This window comes from Oculina patagonica, chromosome 9 (genome assembly GCF_052425735.1).
Source record: "Oculina patagonica isolate OP01 chromosome 9, crgOcupat, whole genome shotgun sequence".
Lineage (NCBI taxonomy): Eukaryota > Metazoa > Cnidaria > Anthozoa > Scleractinia > Oculinidae > Oculina > Oculina patagonica.
In genome coordinates this window covers 24795002-24809123 of record NC_135766.1, presented here as the reverse complement: position 1 = coordinate 24809123, position 14122 = coordinate 24795002, and the positions used below count along the sequence as shown (strand labels likewise).

Below are 14122 nucleotides of genomic sequence, written 5' to 3'. Positions count from 1 at the left end.
GGTTTTAAGCCCGGGCCAAACGAGGATGAGAGCTGATGAGAGTTCAAATTTTCACCCTCGTTTAGCATGCAACTCTCATCGACTCTCATGCGCGCTCTCATCGACTTTAAACGTGCACAAATTTTTCATGAGAGTTGATGAGAGTTCGACAGACTCTCGTTCTCGTTTGGCCCGAGTTGGTGATAGTCGATGAGAGTTGACGAAAACTATCATGGTAGTTGACTCTCATCAACTCTTATCCTCGTTTGGCCCAGGCTTTATAGTAGTTTTATAGCTTTGTGAAGGTGGTGTCACAGCGGTACTGATATACAGCTTATTGCTGCCTGATGTTCTTCGGAATGACTGCCTAAGCCCCTTACAAAAATTCCCGTCACTTGACAAACTATTAGTAGGCTGATTTCTGATGTTACTTTTACTTTGGCAGCGTCACTTTTGCTCAAATCAACAGGATGGCTAAGATTGTGGACGCATTGTGCAGCTTGTTATGGAGTATAATCTGGCTGATCATCTTACTCCTTCTCGCTTTGCCGATTGGTTTTATAGCTGCCATCCTATACGTGCTTGTGTCGCCGTTCAACGCTTGCTGCGACTGCACCAAAAGTCTAACTGATTTTTTCATGAAAGGGATCAACTTTCCTTACAACGCCGCGAGCAACTGTGTGAACGGAAAGCGTGGCTGTTAAATTTGAAATCTCAGTTGAGTGGCTGATATAACAATGTCGATGAACATTTACTGACTGAGTTACAGGGCTGTGCAACCTAAGTCTTACCTCAAATTTGAAGTACTCCGGAGTCTACAATTGCTGTAAAGACATGTTACAATATCTTTTAACTGAACGTGGTAATCACTCTACAGACGCAGGCAATGTTGCAAGGAGCTGCGTCACCAGGATCTTGCGGATTTCAATTTGGTCTGAACTGTTCTTAAATTAGCGGTAAGCCGATCTAACCTAAAAAAACATTATCTTTGAACATCTAAATGAAAGATATAACCTTTCATTGCGGAAAGAAATCAAACCACGGTTTGGGTTATAAATATAGATTTTTTAAGAAGCACGGAAACAACCTAAAAAGTTAAGCATTAATGTTTTGAGTTGTAATCCATTTCCATCCTACCATCCGCAGCCAAAGACTCTTGTTAATTAGTTTCTGCAGTGCTCTAATACAACAATTGTTATTAAAAACGGATCATTATTTTTAGGTTTCCTACGACACAAATACATATTTTGGCTGTTGACACATTTACATCACATAATGTCAGTTAAGTATCTATTCAGCTGAATTATAACCCACTGATCAGCCACTTCAGATACATTATTCTCAAAAAGTTGAGTTCAAATGCGAAAAAATAACCACAACAAGATTCTTTTGTAAATAAATAAAGATTAATTAAAAATGTACATATACCGAATCACTCCCTCCGATGCCCTCTCAAACTGGAGCCGGAAAGGACGCACGTACACACACCGCCCCTCCCCTCCCCAATACTGTTTCGAGAAACTGAATCCACCGTACCAAAAAGATGGCGACTGGTACATTTACATATAAATCCTAGCGCGCACGCGCTGCGCCGCTCACAAAAAGGATGAATTTCGCTGAAACGTGGCTGTCTTTTTCTATTGGCTGTGTTAGGTTCGCAAGGTATTGTGGTAAAATGACCGCCATCTTTTTCCGGACGGTGGATTATGGTTTCCCTCCTCCACCCCCTTTAGAACTACCCTAGATCATCACCACTGTTACCTGGCAGAGATCCTCCAGTTCGTTGTTGTACAACTTAATTATAGCCAAGTGCACGACCGTTTTATTGAAGGAAATATCAGACAGCATTGTCATAACCGCGACACTTGAGTTATCGCGCCGCCAAATACCCTTGGGAGACCCTGGGGCGAGTGAAGAGCCCGCAATCAGCACAGCGCATTTGCTTTGGAGAAGAAAATCGGCAAAAACAGAAAACAGAGAACTTTAGAAGCGGGTATATATAGCTGTCTTTGCCCCCACATGTCTCCATCATAAAGATTTTTCAAGCCTTTTCAGATAAGTTAAACGTTCATGAGCTTGATAAGGCACTCCGTTCGACTAAAACGTATCGGAGCACATCTCAGAACTTGCCACCCCGTGACGAATGTTAGCCGAGGGTCGAGCAGTGGGACAGGTAGGCGATGCATCTTTTTATACCATTATAAGAAACAAATGAGTTTAGAATTTAAGTATACATTGAGCATTGCTACACAAGAATGTAGCAGTTACAAAGAAAATGAAGAAATGAGTCAGAAGGATCAAAAATATCAATTACATAATCACCTTGGTGTGGTGGGGGGGGGGGGGCAAGCAAGAAAGAACAAACAAACATAGTTTTACTTTTGTTTTCTGGGTTATCAGTATGGATAAGATCATCTTCGGGGCGTGAATAAATCATCATGCAGCAGTGGATTTGTTTTCTGCGTATGTCTTTTTTGTCCACAAACTTATTTTAGCTCATGCACTGAAGAGTGTAAGAGATCCTTCTGACTGTGTCGATGATCACGGTGTCTGACATTTGCAGAATGCAAACTGAGAGAATATATTGTGTTACTTTTACCATTATTGAAAGCTAACCATAAACAGGCTTATTGAAGTGCTATTAAGGCTAACCGGAGTGAATAGTAGGCTAACCGGAGTATGTAGTAGGTTAACTGGAGTGAACGTTTCACTACGGTTAGCCTACTATTCACTCCGGTTAGCCTAAATAGCAGTTTGGTTAGCTTGTTTATGGTTAGCTTTCAATAATGGTAAAGGTAACACAATATATTCTCTTAGGCTGCAGACTGCAGTCTGCATGAATTCTGCATTCTGCATTCTGCAAATGTCAGACACCGTTTTTTTCTGTATTGGGCAAAATTACCTTCAATTGACAAATTTTCTTAAAAATTACTGGCAATCAGTGTTTGCAGGGTGGAATTTACCTTTCAATAGCCTAGTAGCAAGACTTGATCTCTCAGGCGAGTAGGGGTGACTGTTGGGGTCATTTTGCCCTATTGCGATAGTATTGCGATAGTCGAATTACTATAATTGCATTACTATTGCGATAGTAGTGACACTATTACAATACTATTGCGATAGTATTGTAATTAGTGACTTCATAGAGTTGTAATCATTTATTTCTACAAGAGGGGGGTGGATTTAATATTTAAACCACCTTTTTGAACACGGATAAGGCCCTAGGCCTTAGGGCGAGCGACGTCTGTAAAGTTTGCTTTATTTATGGCTTGTTATACAGTACGGATTCTGAAACGAGGAACAGAAAGCCGAGAAACGGCAGCAAAGAACAAGAAAGGCATTTTTCAATCAAGGAAAAAGTACTTCAGGACACCATTTGAAAAACTATCGTAACTATCGATAGTTAATGAAACTATCACGATTATTATCGATAGTTGAATTTGCAGGGTGATACAAGTCCAATAGCACACAAATCGAGCCAATAAAATCGTCCACCACATAAAAAAAGTCTTTGGCCTTGATTTGTATTGTTTGTCAATTTTGCTTGAATCACTACTGTGTATTGATTTATAAGTACGTTATTTATGTTTGGTCTTCACGAACGTGATCGGCCAGAATCACAAATCATGGTCCTCAAAATAAGCAGATCACGCATTCCGCTAGGCTGGAGATTCATGGATCACAGCCAAATTTGAGCTGTTTTCACGTGTCACGCGCTAATTTTGGCCCAAATCACCTACAGCTGTACGTGTCACGCATAACCCCTTTACCACCCTGTGTATGTTGTTCACATAGTAGTTGAAAATTAGCTTAAAGTATAGCAGTCTTGTGGACATCAAGGGCACCTTAAAAGCCACTATTTGTATTTTCTTGCTTTGTTTGTTTGCTTTTTTAGATTCACACGAATATGATCTCATTATAATTGGTGGTGGATCTGGAGGACTTGCATGTTCGAAGGAAGGTGAGAAGGGCTTCTCATTTAACTCTGAGTTTTGCCCCAATATTTTTTTATTTTTTAGTTATTCACAATTAATGTTGATTCATGATAATGGTGTAAGGGTAATATAACTTGTATCATTCTGTTCTTCTGGCAGCTGCCAAGTATGGCAAAAAGGTTGCAGTACTGGACTACGTCTCCCCATCAACACAAGGTAAAGATGAAGAGTACAAGCCTCAATTGATTTGATTCTGATTGGGTGTTCCAGTAACAGCTATCTGATTTTACAGTTCCATAAAATATTCATACACACCCCATGGTTGCTCATTGAAAATTCCGAGGGGGTGATGTCTCAAAAGCCAAAATTTTTAAAGGAAAGCATGGGGCTTAACTGGAATTTTCAGTTACCCACCATACCCGATACCCCTTCCACACCCCTCCCACCTTCCTTGCCTAGCCTCAAAATTTGTTACCAATACGATTAATATTAGTAACTGGACCTCACATTGTACAATTCAGAGTAATTGAGTTGAGAAGTTTAGAGCAGTTTTCAATTGAGTGTCGTAAAACCAAAACCAAAGTAATTACTCTGGCCAATCACAAAGGACACAGACAATCCAGTGAACCAATCAAAACTCGAAGCAAATACATGTAGCCGGCACGAAGCGCGGGAAAACGTGCGCGAGCGAATCACGATTGGTTTTGGTTTTAGTTCTGATTGGCTGAGAAAGGGGCGTGAAATTTTTAAGCCAATCACCAAGCGTAGTAATGCAAAACCAAAGCAAACGCAATTAACTTTCGACACTCAAGTGAAAACTGCTCTAACAGCCAATTTCAAATAACCCACCCAATTACATGCTGAATAACTATAATTGCTAATTTTTTAGGTACTATATGGGGCCTTGGTGGAACCTGTGTTAATGTGGGATGTATTCCAAAGAAGCTGATGCATCAGGCTGCATTACTTGGAGAGTCATTCAAGGTACAACAGGAACAATAATTATTATGATTTTCATAAGAAATCTTTGGGTACTAGTACTAGTTGAATTAGACACCAAATACAGCATACAGTCAACTCTCGTTAAAGCGGACACGCTCGGGGCGTCGTTTAGTGTCTGTAATAGCGAGAGTCCGTAATAACGGGAGTCATTTCCAGTCAAACCTTATTCGCCAGGGATCTGGATTTTGTCCGTAATAGCGAGCGTCCGCAATAGCGGGGTGTCCGCAAGGCAAGAGTTGACTGTAATAATTAAGAAAACTCTTTTTACTTACTTTTAACAGGAAGTGATATTTCATCAATGACAGCACATATAGTCACACAGTATCACTGGTGTCAAGGGCTCTCAATTCTCACTTGCCAGTCAATGTCTTCATCATAGTGTAACTTATTGATCAAATTCATTCAGTCTTTATTAATATTCTCTCTTTAAATTTTATTTAGGATGCAAAACATTTTGGATGGAATGTTCCTGAAAATATAAGCATCTCATGGTATGAGCCCATACAACTACAGGCATTTAATTATTGAAAAATTAATTAAAAGTAGAGGGAGACAGAGGCACCATGGCCTTACCGTTAGTGTACTGGACAAAGTTGTCCGGGTTCGAGCCCTGGTTGGGGTCATCTGCATTGTGTGGGCAAGACACTTTGCTCTCATAGTGCCTCTCCCCACCCGCGAGTTTAATGCTGGGAGTAACCCTGCATCGGACTGGCACCCCATCCAGGGGGGAGAGGGAAGAGTAGAAAATCATCCTAGTCTCTTCATGCTTGGAAACCAGGATAAGCTCCGGCCTGATGGGCCACTAGGCTGATACAAAGACTACCAAAATTAAAGTAGGCTCTTCAGTTAAAATTTTAGCAATTTTAACTTTAAATTATCTTAATGTTGTAGGGAAGCACTTGTGCTGGCTGTTCAGAACCATGTAAGATCGCTAAACTGGGGCCACAGAGTTCAATTACATGACAAGTAAGTAACACTACCCAGAGTGAAACAGTGAACACTGTAGCAGTTAACATCATGTCTTTGTTATTTTCTCTTTTTTTTTGCACTGTGGCTCTCTTTTTCAGAAAGGTTGAGTATCTTAATGCAAAGGGATCATTTTTGGATCCTCACACAATCAAGGCAGTGCTGAAGAATGGTACAGAGGTACAAAAATCTGTTATTATTAAAATTAATTTGTGTACTCCTTCACTCCAAAACTCAACAGCTCTTATTTGAATCATCACACATAATTTTGCATCTAGGGTTTGTACTTTGAGAAAGATTGCATTACTGAAAAGTTTAAGCTTGGTAGCTGCTTTGCTGTGCCAAGGGGCTGACTGTGGTTTTTAGAGGTCTGCCTGGGTCTAACTAAGCAATTTCAACTTTTCAGAAAACTCTGAGAGCAGAGAATTTTGTGATAGCTGTGGGAGGAAGACCAAGATTTCCAGAGGTCAGTTTAATGGCTAGAGAGTTTGATTTCTCCAAACAGTCTTACATAACTTGACGCAGAGCTTGTTAATAAAATTACCAGTCAGGATGCCATCTTCATTTTATCTGATTGTCAGATCCCAGGTGCAGTTGAGTATGGCATAAGCAGTGATGATATATTTTCCTTAAAACAGTCTCCAGGGAAAACGTAAGTCGCATTATCTGTATCAAGAATTAACTTTTACAACAGGCCAAGGAAATACTTATTGTCATAATAATTTCAATAATATCAATTGGTTTTCCTAACTGATTCTTCTTTTCACTTTAATGTTGAAAATCTCATAAAGCATATTTGTGAAATGCAGTTGTTACGTTTCTTATTACTTTTTGTCTTACCATTGCAGGTTAGTTATTGGTGCCTCATGTATCCTTGTGGCTTGATGTGTAATTTCTACCCTGCTACCTTACAAATTCCTCAGTGGTGCTTTACTCACCCAGGGGCTACCAATAATGTTTCATATACTATTTTTGACAGAAAATCTAATCCTTATGCCCTTTCGTGTAACCCCGATTAATAATGGCACCCTTTTCACATACCTACAGTAGGGTTCAGTACTTTATCTTTTTTTTCTCTCTCTTTTTTTTTACTTGAATATAACCCCTTAATCGACCATTCAGTGGGTCTGTTCAAGACATTTTGAAAGGCCCCTTGGAAATCCTAAATAACAGATTTCCCTACCGTTTTGTATACTTCAACTCATGGAATCTGCTTTTATATAACTAAAGCCTGAAGTTGGGCCTTTGTTGAGCTTAAAGTTTTTGCCTTTCGAGTTGGGCCTCCCCGTATAGTCCACAATAGGGAGTACTCTTTTCCCCAGTTTACTCAATGATCGTGTTAGAAAGTGAGTCCCCTCTCTAGTCTGCCCTATACATATCTATATTTTAGTCATCTCCATGTAAAATCAGTTTTCTTAACAGTACTTCATGTAAGATGTTGCTCTGGAGTGCGCTGGTTTTCTGACAGGTTTAGGGTTTGATACGTCACTAATGATGCGATCCATTCCACTCAGAGGATTTGACCAGGTAAGGCTGGCATAAGTTCATTATTTCATCAAATCAACAGAAGAGTTCTATACCCCAATTCAATTTTAACTTAATGTCTATTTCGAAACTGGCAATTTTTTTATACTGCAAAACAGGTCTCATTTTGCGCAAGCTCATGCATGACCTTTGGTAAGGGGTCAGGGGAGAGTGCCATGAATGCGCGGAGGACGCGAGGGCTCACAAAAAACTTACACTTTGTTCCCGCCACAATTTTTGCGTCATTCGATCGCTTCCCTCTTCGAGGCCAAAGTCGCTTTTGAGAACATTTTTTTGAGAGAGAACTCTGAAGAACTCTATGGATTGGGTGTTGTGAGGGCTATTCTCCGATACAGAGTTCACACTGAAAAAACGGATCACTTGAATTTTACTCTTCATAAATAAAACTTACAGTTCATTTTAACCTTTTAGACCGTTGACGAATTTTTCGTCCATTTTCCGTCTTCAAAATTTCTTATCCCAAGTTAACTTCTTATTCATCAGCAAATGGCACAACTCACAACCGATTACATGGAGAATCATGGAACGAGATTTCTGAAGCAATGTGTTCCAGTCAGAATAGACAAAGCAGACAACGGACTACTTCATGTAACATGGAAAGAATCTGTGACGGGAGAATCTCACCAAGAAACATTTGAAACTGTTTTGTTTGCGGTAGGTAAGTGTGTCGGTAGAAAGAGCTTCCTTTATAACCTGGTTGACAACCAACCCTGATGAACTTAATCGAATTTAAACTTGATAGAATTTTTGTTAAAGTCAAGGAGAATTTTCGTCGCAGAATTTTCGTCGCAAGCTTTCATCTCGTTTGATCGCGCTGAAAGCTCTTGTCTAAATTTTCATTCCTAATTCTGGATAGCGTTGGCTACTTCGCTTAGTTAAGTCTCGAGACTAGTTACTTTTCCCCCTAAATTGAAATTATTAAAGAAAGATTCTTTCAAACGGTCGGTTACTCTACTCAAACCAACTGCCTACTTGCACCCCTGTTCTTGTGTGATAGCACTAAGCAGTTTAAACTAAATTTCTTAGCTATAGGCAGAGTTGAGGTCAACCTGCCAAGCCAACAGGCGGAAATCAGTTCAAGCCTTTGTGATTCATTTCCATCCTAATCATTTTAAGCTATCCTTGCTTCTTAATGAGTCCTGTCAATTTTTCATGGACTTTTCTCCAAAATCGAACTGTTATTGTTTGGATTCCCGTGACGTAGCTATATTAACACTATGATACTTCTCAAACAAGTGACTAACAAGGAGCATTAAAACTTTAGGTAGAGACCCTGAGACATCTCAGTTGAATCTTGACAAAGCAGGAGTACAAGTACATCCACAAACCAAGAAGATACTGGGACATGACAGCGAACAAACTTCAGCTCCGCACATCTATGCCATTGGCGACGTTCTTCAGGTAAAAGCTATTATACATATCTACACCCAGTATAATTTCCAAGCGATAATTTTCTAATTCAAGAAACTGATACTAAAGCCGGGCCTGGCCAAACGGAGACGCAAGTGGACGCAAGTTTTCAACTTAAGTCCACTTGCGTCTCTGTTGCCAGGACTTGAGTGCATTTGCATTGACCTGCGATGACTTGCGTTCACTTTGGTCGAGATCCAGTTTTTATGCAGGTTAACGCAAGTTTTTCACCGTTGGGCCAGCCAACGCAAGTCAACGCAAGTCTTGCTGTTTACTTCAAGTACTGAATTGCAGCGCGCGCAGTAGCATTGAAATGGCTTTTTTGACAACTTGCGAGTAAACTTGCGAGTCCGTCTGGCCAGCCAATGCAGGTCGATACTCAAGTTCAACTTGCGATTACTTGTGTCCACTAGCGTTACCGTTTGGCCGGAGCTTAACGGTGTATGCTACGTCATTGGCATGGGACACTTGGCCCAGGCAAACGCGACGTTTACTTTTTAATCCCAATGTGGTATGTCACTTATAGTTTTTTTGCTGACAGGATCGTCCTGAACTGACACCTGTAGCCATCAGGGCGGGTAAACTTCTCGCTGATAGGCTGTTTGGGGGATCTGACGTCATGATGGACTATGACAAGGTATGCCACAGACTTACCATTCTCCATATTACAGGTTTCAACACAGGCGCACTATTCCCTGTGTACTGTAGAGTCTAAATGTATAACTAATAATTGTAATAACTTAACTTAAACTGCAGGTAGCCACAACAGTATTCACTCCTTTAGAGTTTGGAACAGTTGGAATGTCAGAAGAGAAAGCCATCGAGTCTTATGGAGAAGACAACATTGAGGTCGGTTTATTTGCTTTTTCTCTTAACAGTTAAAAGGAAAAAGAAACGGATCGTTTTTGTTTGCTTTGTGAGACAATAGCCTGCGAGAACATCCGGTTACTCTGCACCCTGACACTATTCTTACTTTTGTCATCACGCAACGCTTTTCCAACGAAACCCATTCTTTAATTTGACTCGTCACGCGGTATTTTTCAGCTGCGTTACCGGGTGACCTGGCCCCGTAAAGATTGCTGGATTTGTTTTTTTCAATTTGCTCTTGTTGGTTTTATTTTTTCAATTTGCCTGGGGGAACAGATTCTATCTTTACATAATCAACTCTTCCCCTGCACAAGAGGCAGCTTCAGACTACAACAGCAAAAAATTCAATACTGATGACGTCGCTCTACAAAGATTCGTGTAGTGTGTCTGATTGGTTGTTGCTCGATTATGAATTTTCACGTGCAAATATAATAATAATATCAACCAATCAGAACGCTTCACAGGTCTCTGTAGAGCCACGTCATCACTACATGGAAATGTTCGGGTCCAATCGCAGACTTCTCGTGAGCCGAGGAGAATTGAGCGCACATAGAAACGTGTAGGCATAGGCTGTCTGGCGAAGAGTTGACGCTTTAAAAGTTCTACATCTGTTCTATTTGTTTCTTTAGGTTTACCACGCCTTTTACAAACCGCTTGAATTTACCGTGGCGGAGAGACAAGCGGAGCAGTGCTACATGAAGGTAAGATGCTTAGTGTTCTAACGTGAAATGCGTAAAACATGAATATAACTTAAGCTGTTTTTCCCGTGTTTACAGGCCGTTTGCTTGCGGGAAGGCGAACAGCAGGTCTTAGGTCTCCATTTTCTAGGTCCATATGCCGGTGAAGTTATCCAGGGCTTCTCTGCCGCCATGAGGTAAATACAACTTTTAACAATTTAGCTCTTTCTTTTCGAAAAACCGAAGAAGGTAACTTGCTTTATTTTGTTTCTCTAAAAGTTTGAACTGTAAGAGTTAACCTTATCAAATAGCATTTGGATTCTTTGTTTCTAAGGTGTGGTCTGACTTACAAGAGCCTCTCCTCAACTGTTGGTATTCACCCGACATGCGCAGAAGAGGTCGTCAAAATGCATATCACCAAGAGGTCTGGTGACGACCCAACAGTGACGGGATGCTGAGGATAAATCTGCTCTCACTAAAACGTGCGCCCCGGAAAAAGGCCCTAACTAATTTTATCTAGCACGCCACTATTTCTATTTTTAGAACGCACAGAATCCATCGCTGTAATGTAACAATTAGTCATTTTTTGCGCCACGTTTATTTATTTTACAAGTAAATGTGGGGGATTTTATCGCCACATGGATCCATTTGACGCAACATCATCTCTTTTCAATAATCGATCGGGAAACCAGCATACCGTATTTATTCGGTTAAGCGCTCTGGGCGCTTATTAAATTTTTGGACCTTGAGAGTGGGCGCTTATTCGAGGCGGACGCTTATTCGAGGCTGGGCGCTTATTAAATTTTCACCATTTTTAGCAAGAAGTACGTTTATTTTGCAAGAAAACAATATGTAATAACAAAACATGAAGATGTACCAAAGCTGAATTTGAACTGTTCATTAAGAAAACTCGGTCTTCTGGGTAGTCCTTTAGTAGTACTTAGCCAATTTCTATCTTAATCAGTCAATAATAGTCAATACTCATCTAGTGCCCTCTTTTTAGGGGGGTGTGAGTGGGCGCTTATTCGAGGCTGGGCGCTTATTAACTTTTCCTACCTACAGGGTGGCGCTTACTCGAGGTGGGCGCTTATTCAAGGTTGGGCGCTAAATCGAATAAATACGGTATATCTTTGTATATCCTCGTAAGCGTACCGAAGATCTGCCGAGTATTGTTATCCAATAAGAGGATAGTACAACCAGCCGCAAACATTCCGGAAGTTGTCACGTCATGTTGCTTGGTAACGTTTATTTAACCGCGGGCTTAGTAAAATAACAACCTCTTACCCAAGGCGCTTTGTATTTGAGAAAAAAGCGCTCTTTGGGAAAAAAGTGCTTCTTCCAGGATTATTACGTGAAAATTATTTACGTGAAAGATGAAGTTTTACCGGGGCGCACAGTGAGAGCATTAACAATATTTATCCATGCGTAGCTTGTCTTTATGACGAAAGGTTTTGAAATTGTGTATCACAAGAGAACCTTTCTGAAAACTGCGACAAGTATAAATTTTAATAAAGTAGGATTCTGTCTGCTTGATGTTTTTTGTGTAGACAAGATCCGTGTGACTTTTTTTGTAACAAAAATAAAGTTAAAATTGAAAACCTTTATAGTGTATACTGTTTTGGTGTCACAGTTTTTTTTATTCGTGAGGGAAAGTGGGGGGGGGGGGGGTGGGTGGCGGTGTTCTTTTTATGAAAATGAATTTTTGCGGTTGATATTTTGGAAACAAATTTTCGAGATGGGAATGTTTTGGAAAATTTATGGCACGGTTTCATTTTAACTTCGGACAATTTTCTCCAGCGATGCGCATGCAGTGACAAGGCATTGCATTACGTTTAGTTTACATTATATTAAGTTGGTTTACAACTCCCTTAGTCTGAAATACACGTGTTTTATTCCTTTGCGCGTACTGTCCATGTTTGGAAATGTTGCATTACAGGAAAGAGAAACATCGGTTTTAAACTGCGGAACAATCGACATTTTTGCTATTGAGAGCATTTGACGTCTTAAATTCGCACGCGGCTCCATTTTCCTCCTATTTCCTTTTTTGGCAAAACTTGTGTTCGCAGGCTAATGCATCTCCGGCTAGCTTCACCTAAACAGACAGCACTGCGCACCAGGGTGTGGCGATGAGTTTTTAAAGATATTTTTGCAGCATCGAGGGACAAGTGAAAAAAAAAGTAAGATTTGTAATTGGGTTCTGACCGCCATTTTCGATTTAAACAGCTGAGTGACGAGCAAATAGCTCTTACAGTGACTTTCTTTGTAGTTATAAATTTGTGAGTCCGACTTTCCGCGCCAGCAATTTTCTATCCGGCAAGATGTGGTTTAATAAATAAATTGAAATATAAGTCTGCAAAATTGTCTCTGGGTCTCCAAAATTGACTGTTGCTAGATTTCAACCTCGTTTAACCTCGTTCCCGGCACGCCTATAAACTGGTCCTGAAGTGCAAACAATTTCTGCTCGGCTCTGTGTTAGAAGACTTAGTAAGCGTTCCATCTAAGCATTCTATAGGCTAGATTTTGTTTGCCATAAACATTTCCCGCACATTGTGCGCTGACAGACAGCTGCGAGAACGGGGTGAAAAAACCTGACTGCAACCTTCGCATTAAGACTATTTTAGAATTTTTACGCCAGCGGGGTTTGCCTTTCTTTCAAAACGACGTCTGAACGTGACCCGAAGGTTATCTGCGGAAACTGTGTGCTAACTAGCTATTGACGAATTTTAACGGAAGAGAGTATCTTTGTAACTTTGCTGATAAACGGTATATCAACCCTGCTGAGACCTCCGCTTCAGTCTGCTTACAAAAGCCTTCCATTTATGGATATACTGGCGCAGTTTAGGTGACTTTTGTCGGGCGAGAGGCAGGCTGTATAATTTGTAATTTAGTATGTATTTACATAGTTCGAAAGGTAAACTGAATATATATACACATAGAGATAGAGAAGCAGATCAGGGGAATTAGTGACCTATTTTTCAGCACCCCTAATAGTTCCCTCTTCTCCCCCCACAATTCACCCCCACCACCTTTTCGGCACCAATCCCTGTTGTTGCGTGACCGCTGAAACGAGCTTCAGCGCGGCCAGGTGGCATAGCGCCAATCGGAAATGTTTTTGTCAGACCTCTGACTCGCTCTGTCTGCGAAGCGAATCGAAGGCATGATTATTTACTCCACTTACCGGAAGCTCGTAGAGCTATCAAACGACGTGAAGACGATTTTTATGTGACGCATTGCGGTCACAATTAATTAAGGACCGAATCGAAGAGTTTCAAGAACGATGAAATAGAACTCAAGCATCGACAGTGCAAGCTTCACGCGCGCTCACCAGACGGGAAAAGTTATTGATTAGAAGAAGATGCAAATGGCGTTTACTGGGCGTTATTTTGTGCTCGTTGTTTTGCTCCAGGCGTGGATCATTCCTAAACTTGTTTTTAGCCAGCAGAAATGTCTTGGTGGATTCGATATTTACTTCATTCTAGACAAGTAAGTTTGTGGCGAATAAGCTAAAAACTTTTCTTTTAATTCATGCAGATAGTAGATTGGCGCTACCATTTATAGAAATTAGCTTGCTTTTAGAAGTTTTTATTTTTTCTTTAGTGTTATGTTTATTCGTAACACTGTTCCTGGCCCAGGCCTAGGGTATAGTTAAACTGTTACACGGTGGGAACATATTTTTTCAATATTGTAGCAGAACTAACTATATGTTAAGGCCGTTAAGTCAGGCCAGACTCAACTTTCACTGGT

General features: G+C 40.5%; 2 protein-coding genes across 3 annotated transcripts in view; both read left to right on the top strand.

Moving 5' to 3' along the window:
- The first annotated feature begins 1924 nt into the window (after positions 1-1924).
- On the top strand, positions 1925-11982 carry LOC144665174 (thioredoxin reductase 2, mitochondrial-like). Its single transcript, XM_078526345.1, has 18 exons — positions 1925-2152; positions 3872-3937; positions 4071-4127; positions 4801-4895; positions 5355-5404; positions 5805-5879; positions 5981-6059; positions 6286-6345; positions 6461-6531; positions 6728-6747; positions 7315-7406; positions 7908-8082; positions 8689-8825; positions 9376-9471; positions 9591-9683; positions 10331-10402; positions 10478-10575; positions 10713-11982. The coding sequence occupies exons 1-18, from the start codon at positions 2050-2052 to the stop codon at positions 10834-10836; spliced, it is 1563 nt and encodes a 520-aa protein (XP_078382471.1). The 5' UTR covers positions 1925-2049; the 3' UTR covers positions 10837-11982.
- Positions 11983-13491: 1509 nt separating this feature from the next.
- Positions 13492-14122, top strand: part of LOC144665538 (anthrax toxin receptor 2-like) — a 64190-nt gene continuing 63559 nt past the window's right edge. The window contains exon 1 of one of the 2 annotated variants that reach the window (XM_078526776.1): positions 13492-13861. In XM_078526776.1, coding sequence (XP_078382902.1) covers positions 13734-13861 — 128 coding nt within the window. In that variant the 5' untranslated portion in view covers positions 13492-13733. The remainder of the gene's footprint in view (positions 13862-14122) is intronic. The other variant, XM_078526775.1, reaches the window with a different exon arrangement.

Excerpts from the sequence above, each read along its gene's own strand:
- LOC144665174 (XM_078526345.1), top strand. The coding sequence starts at position 2,050 with ATGAGCTTGATAAGGCACTCCGTTCGACTAAAACGTATCGGAGCACAT. Across the intron at positions 9,472-9,590 it reads TCATGATGGACTATGACAAG|GTAGCCACAACAGTATTCAC; the intron begins GTATGCCACAGA and ends CTTAAACTGCAG. Across the intron at positions 10,403-10,477 it reads CGGAGCAGTGCTACATGAAG|GCCGTTTGCTTGCGGGAAGG; the intron begins GTAAGATGCTTA and ends CCGTGTTTACAG.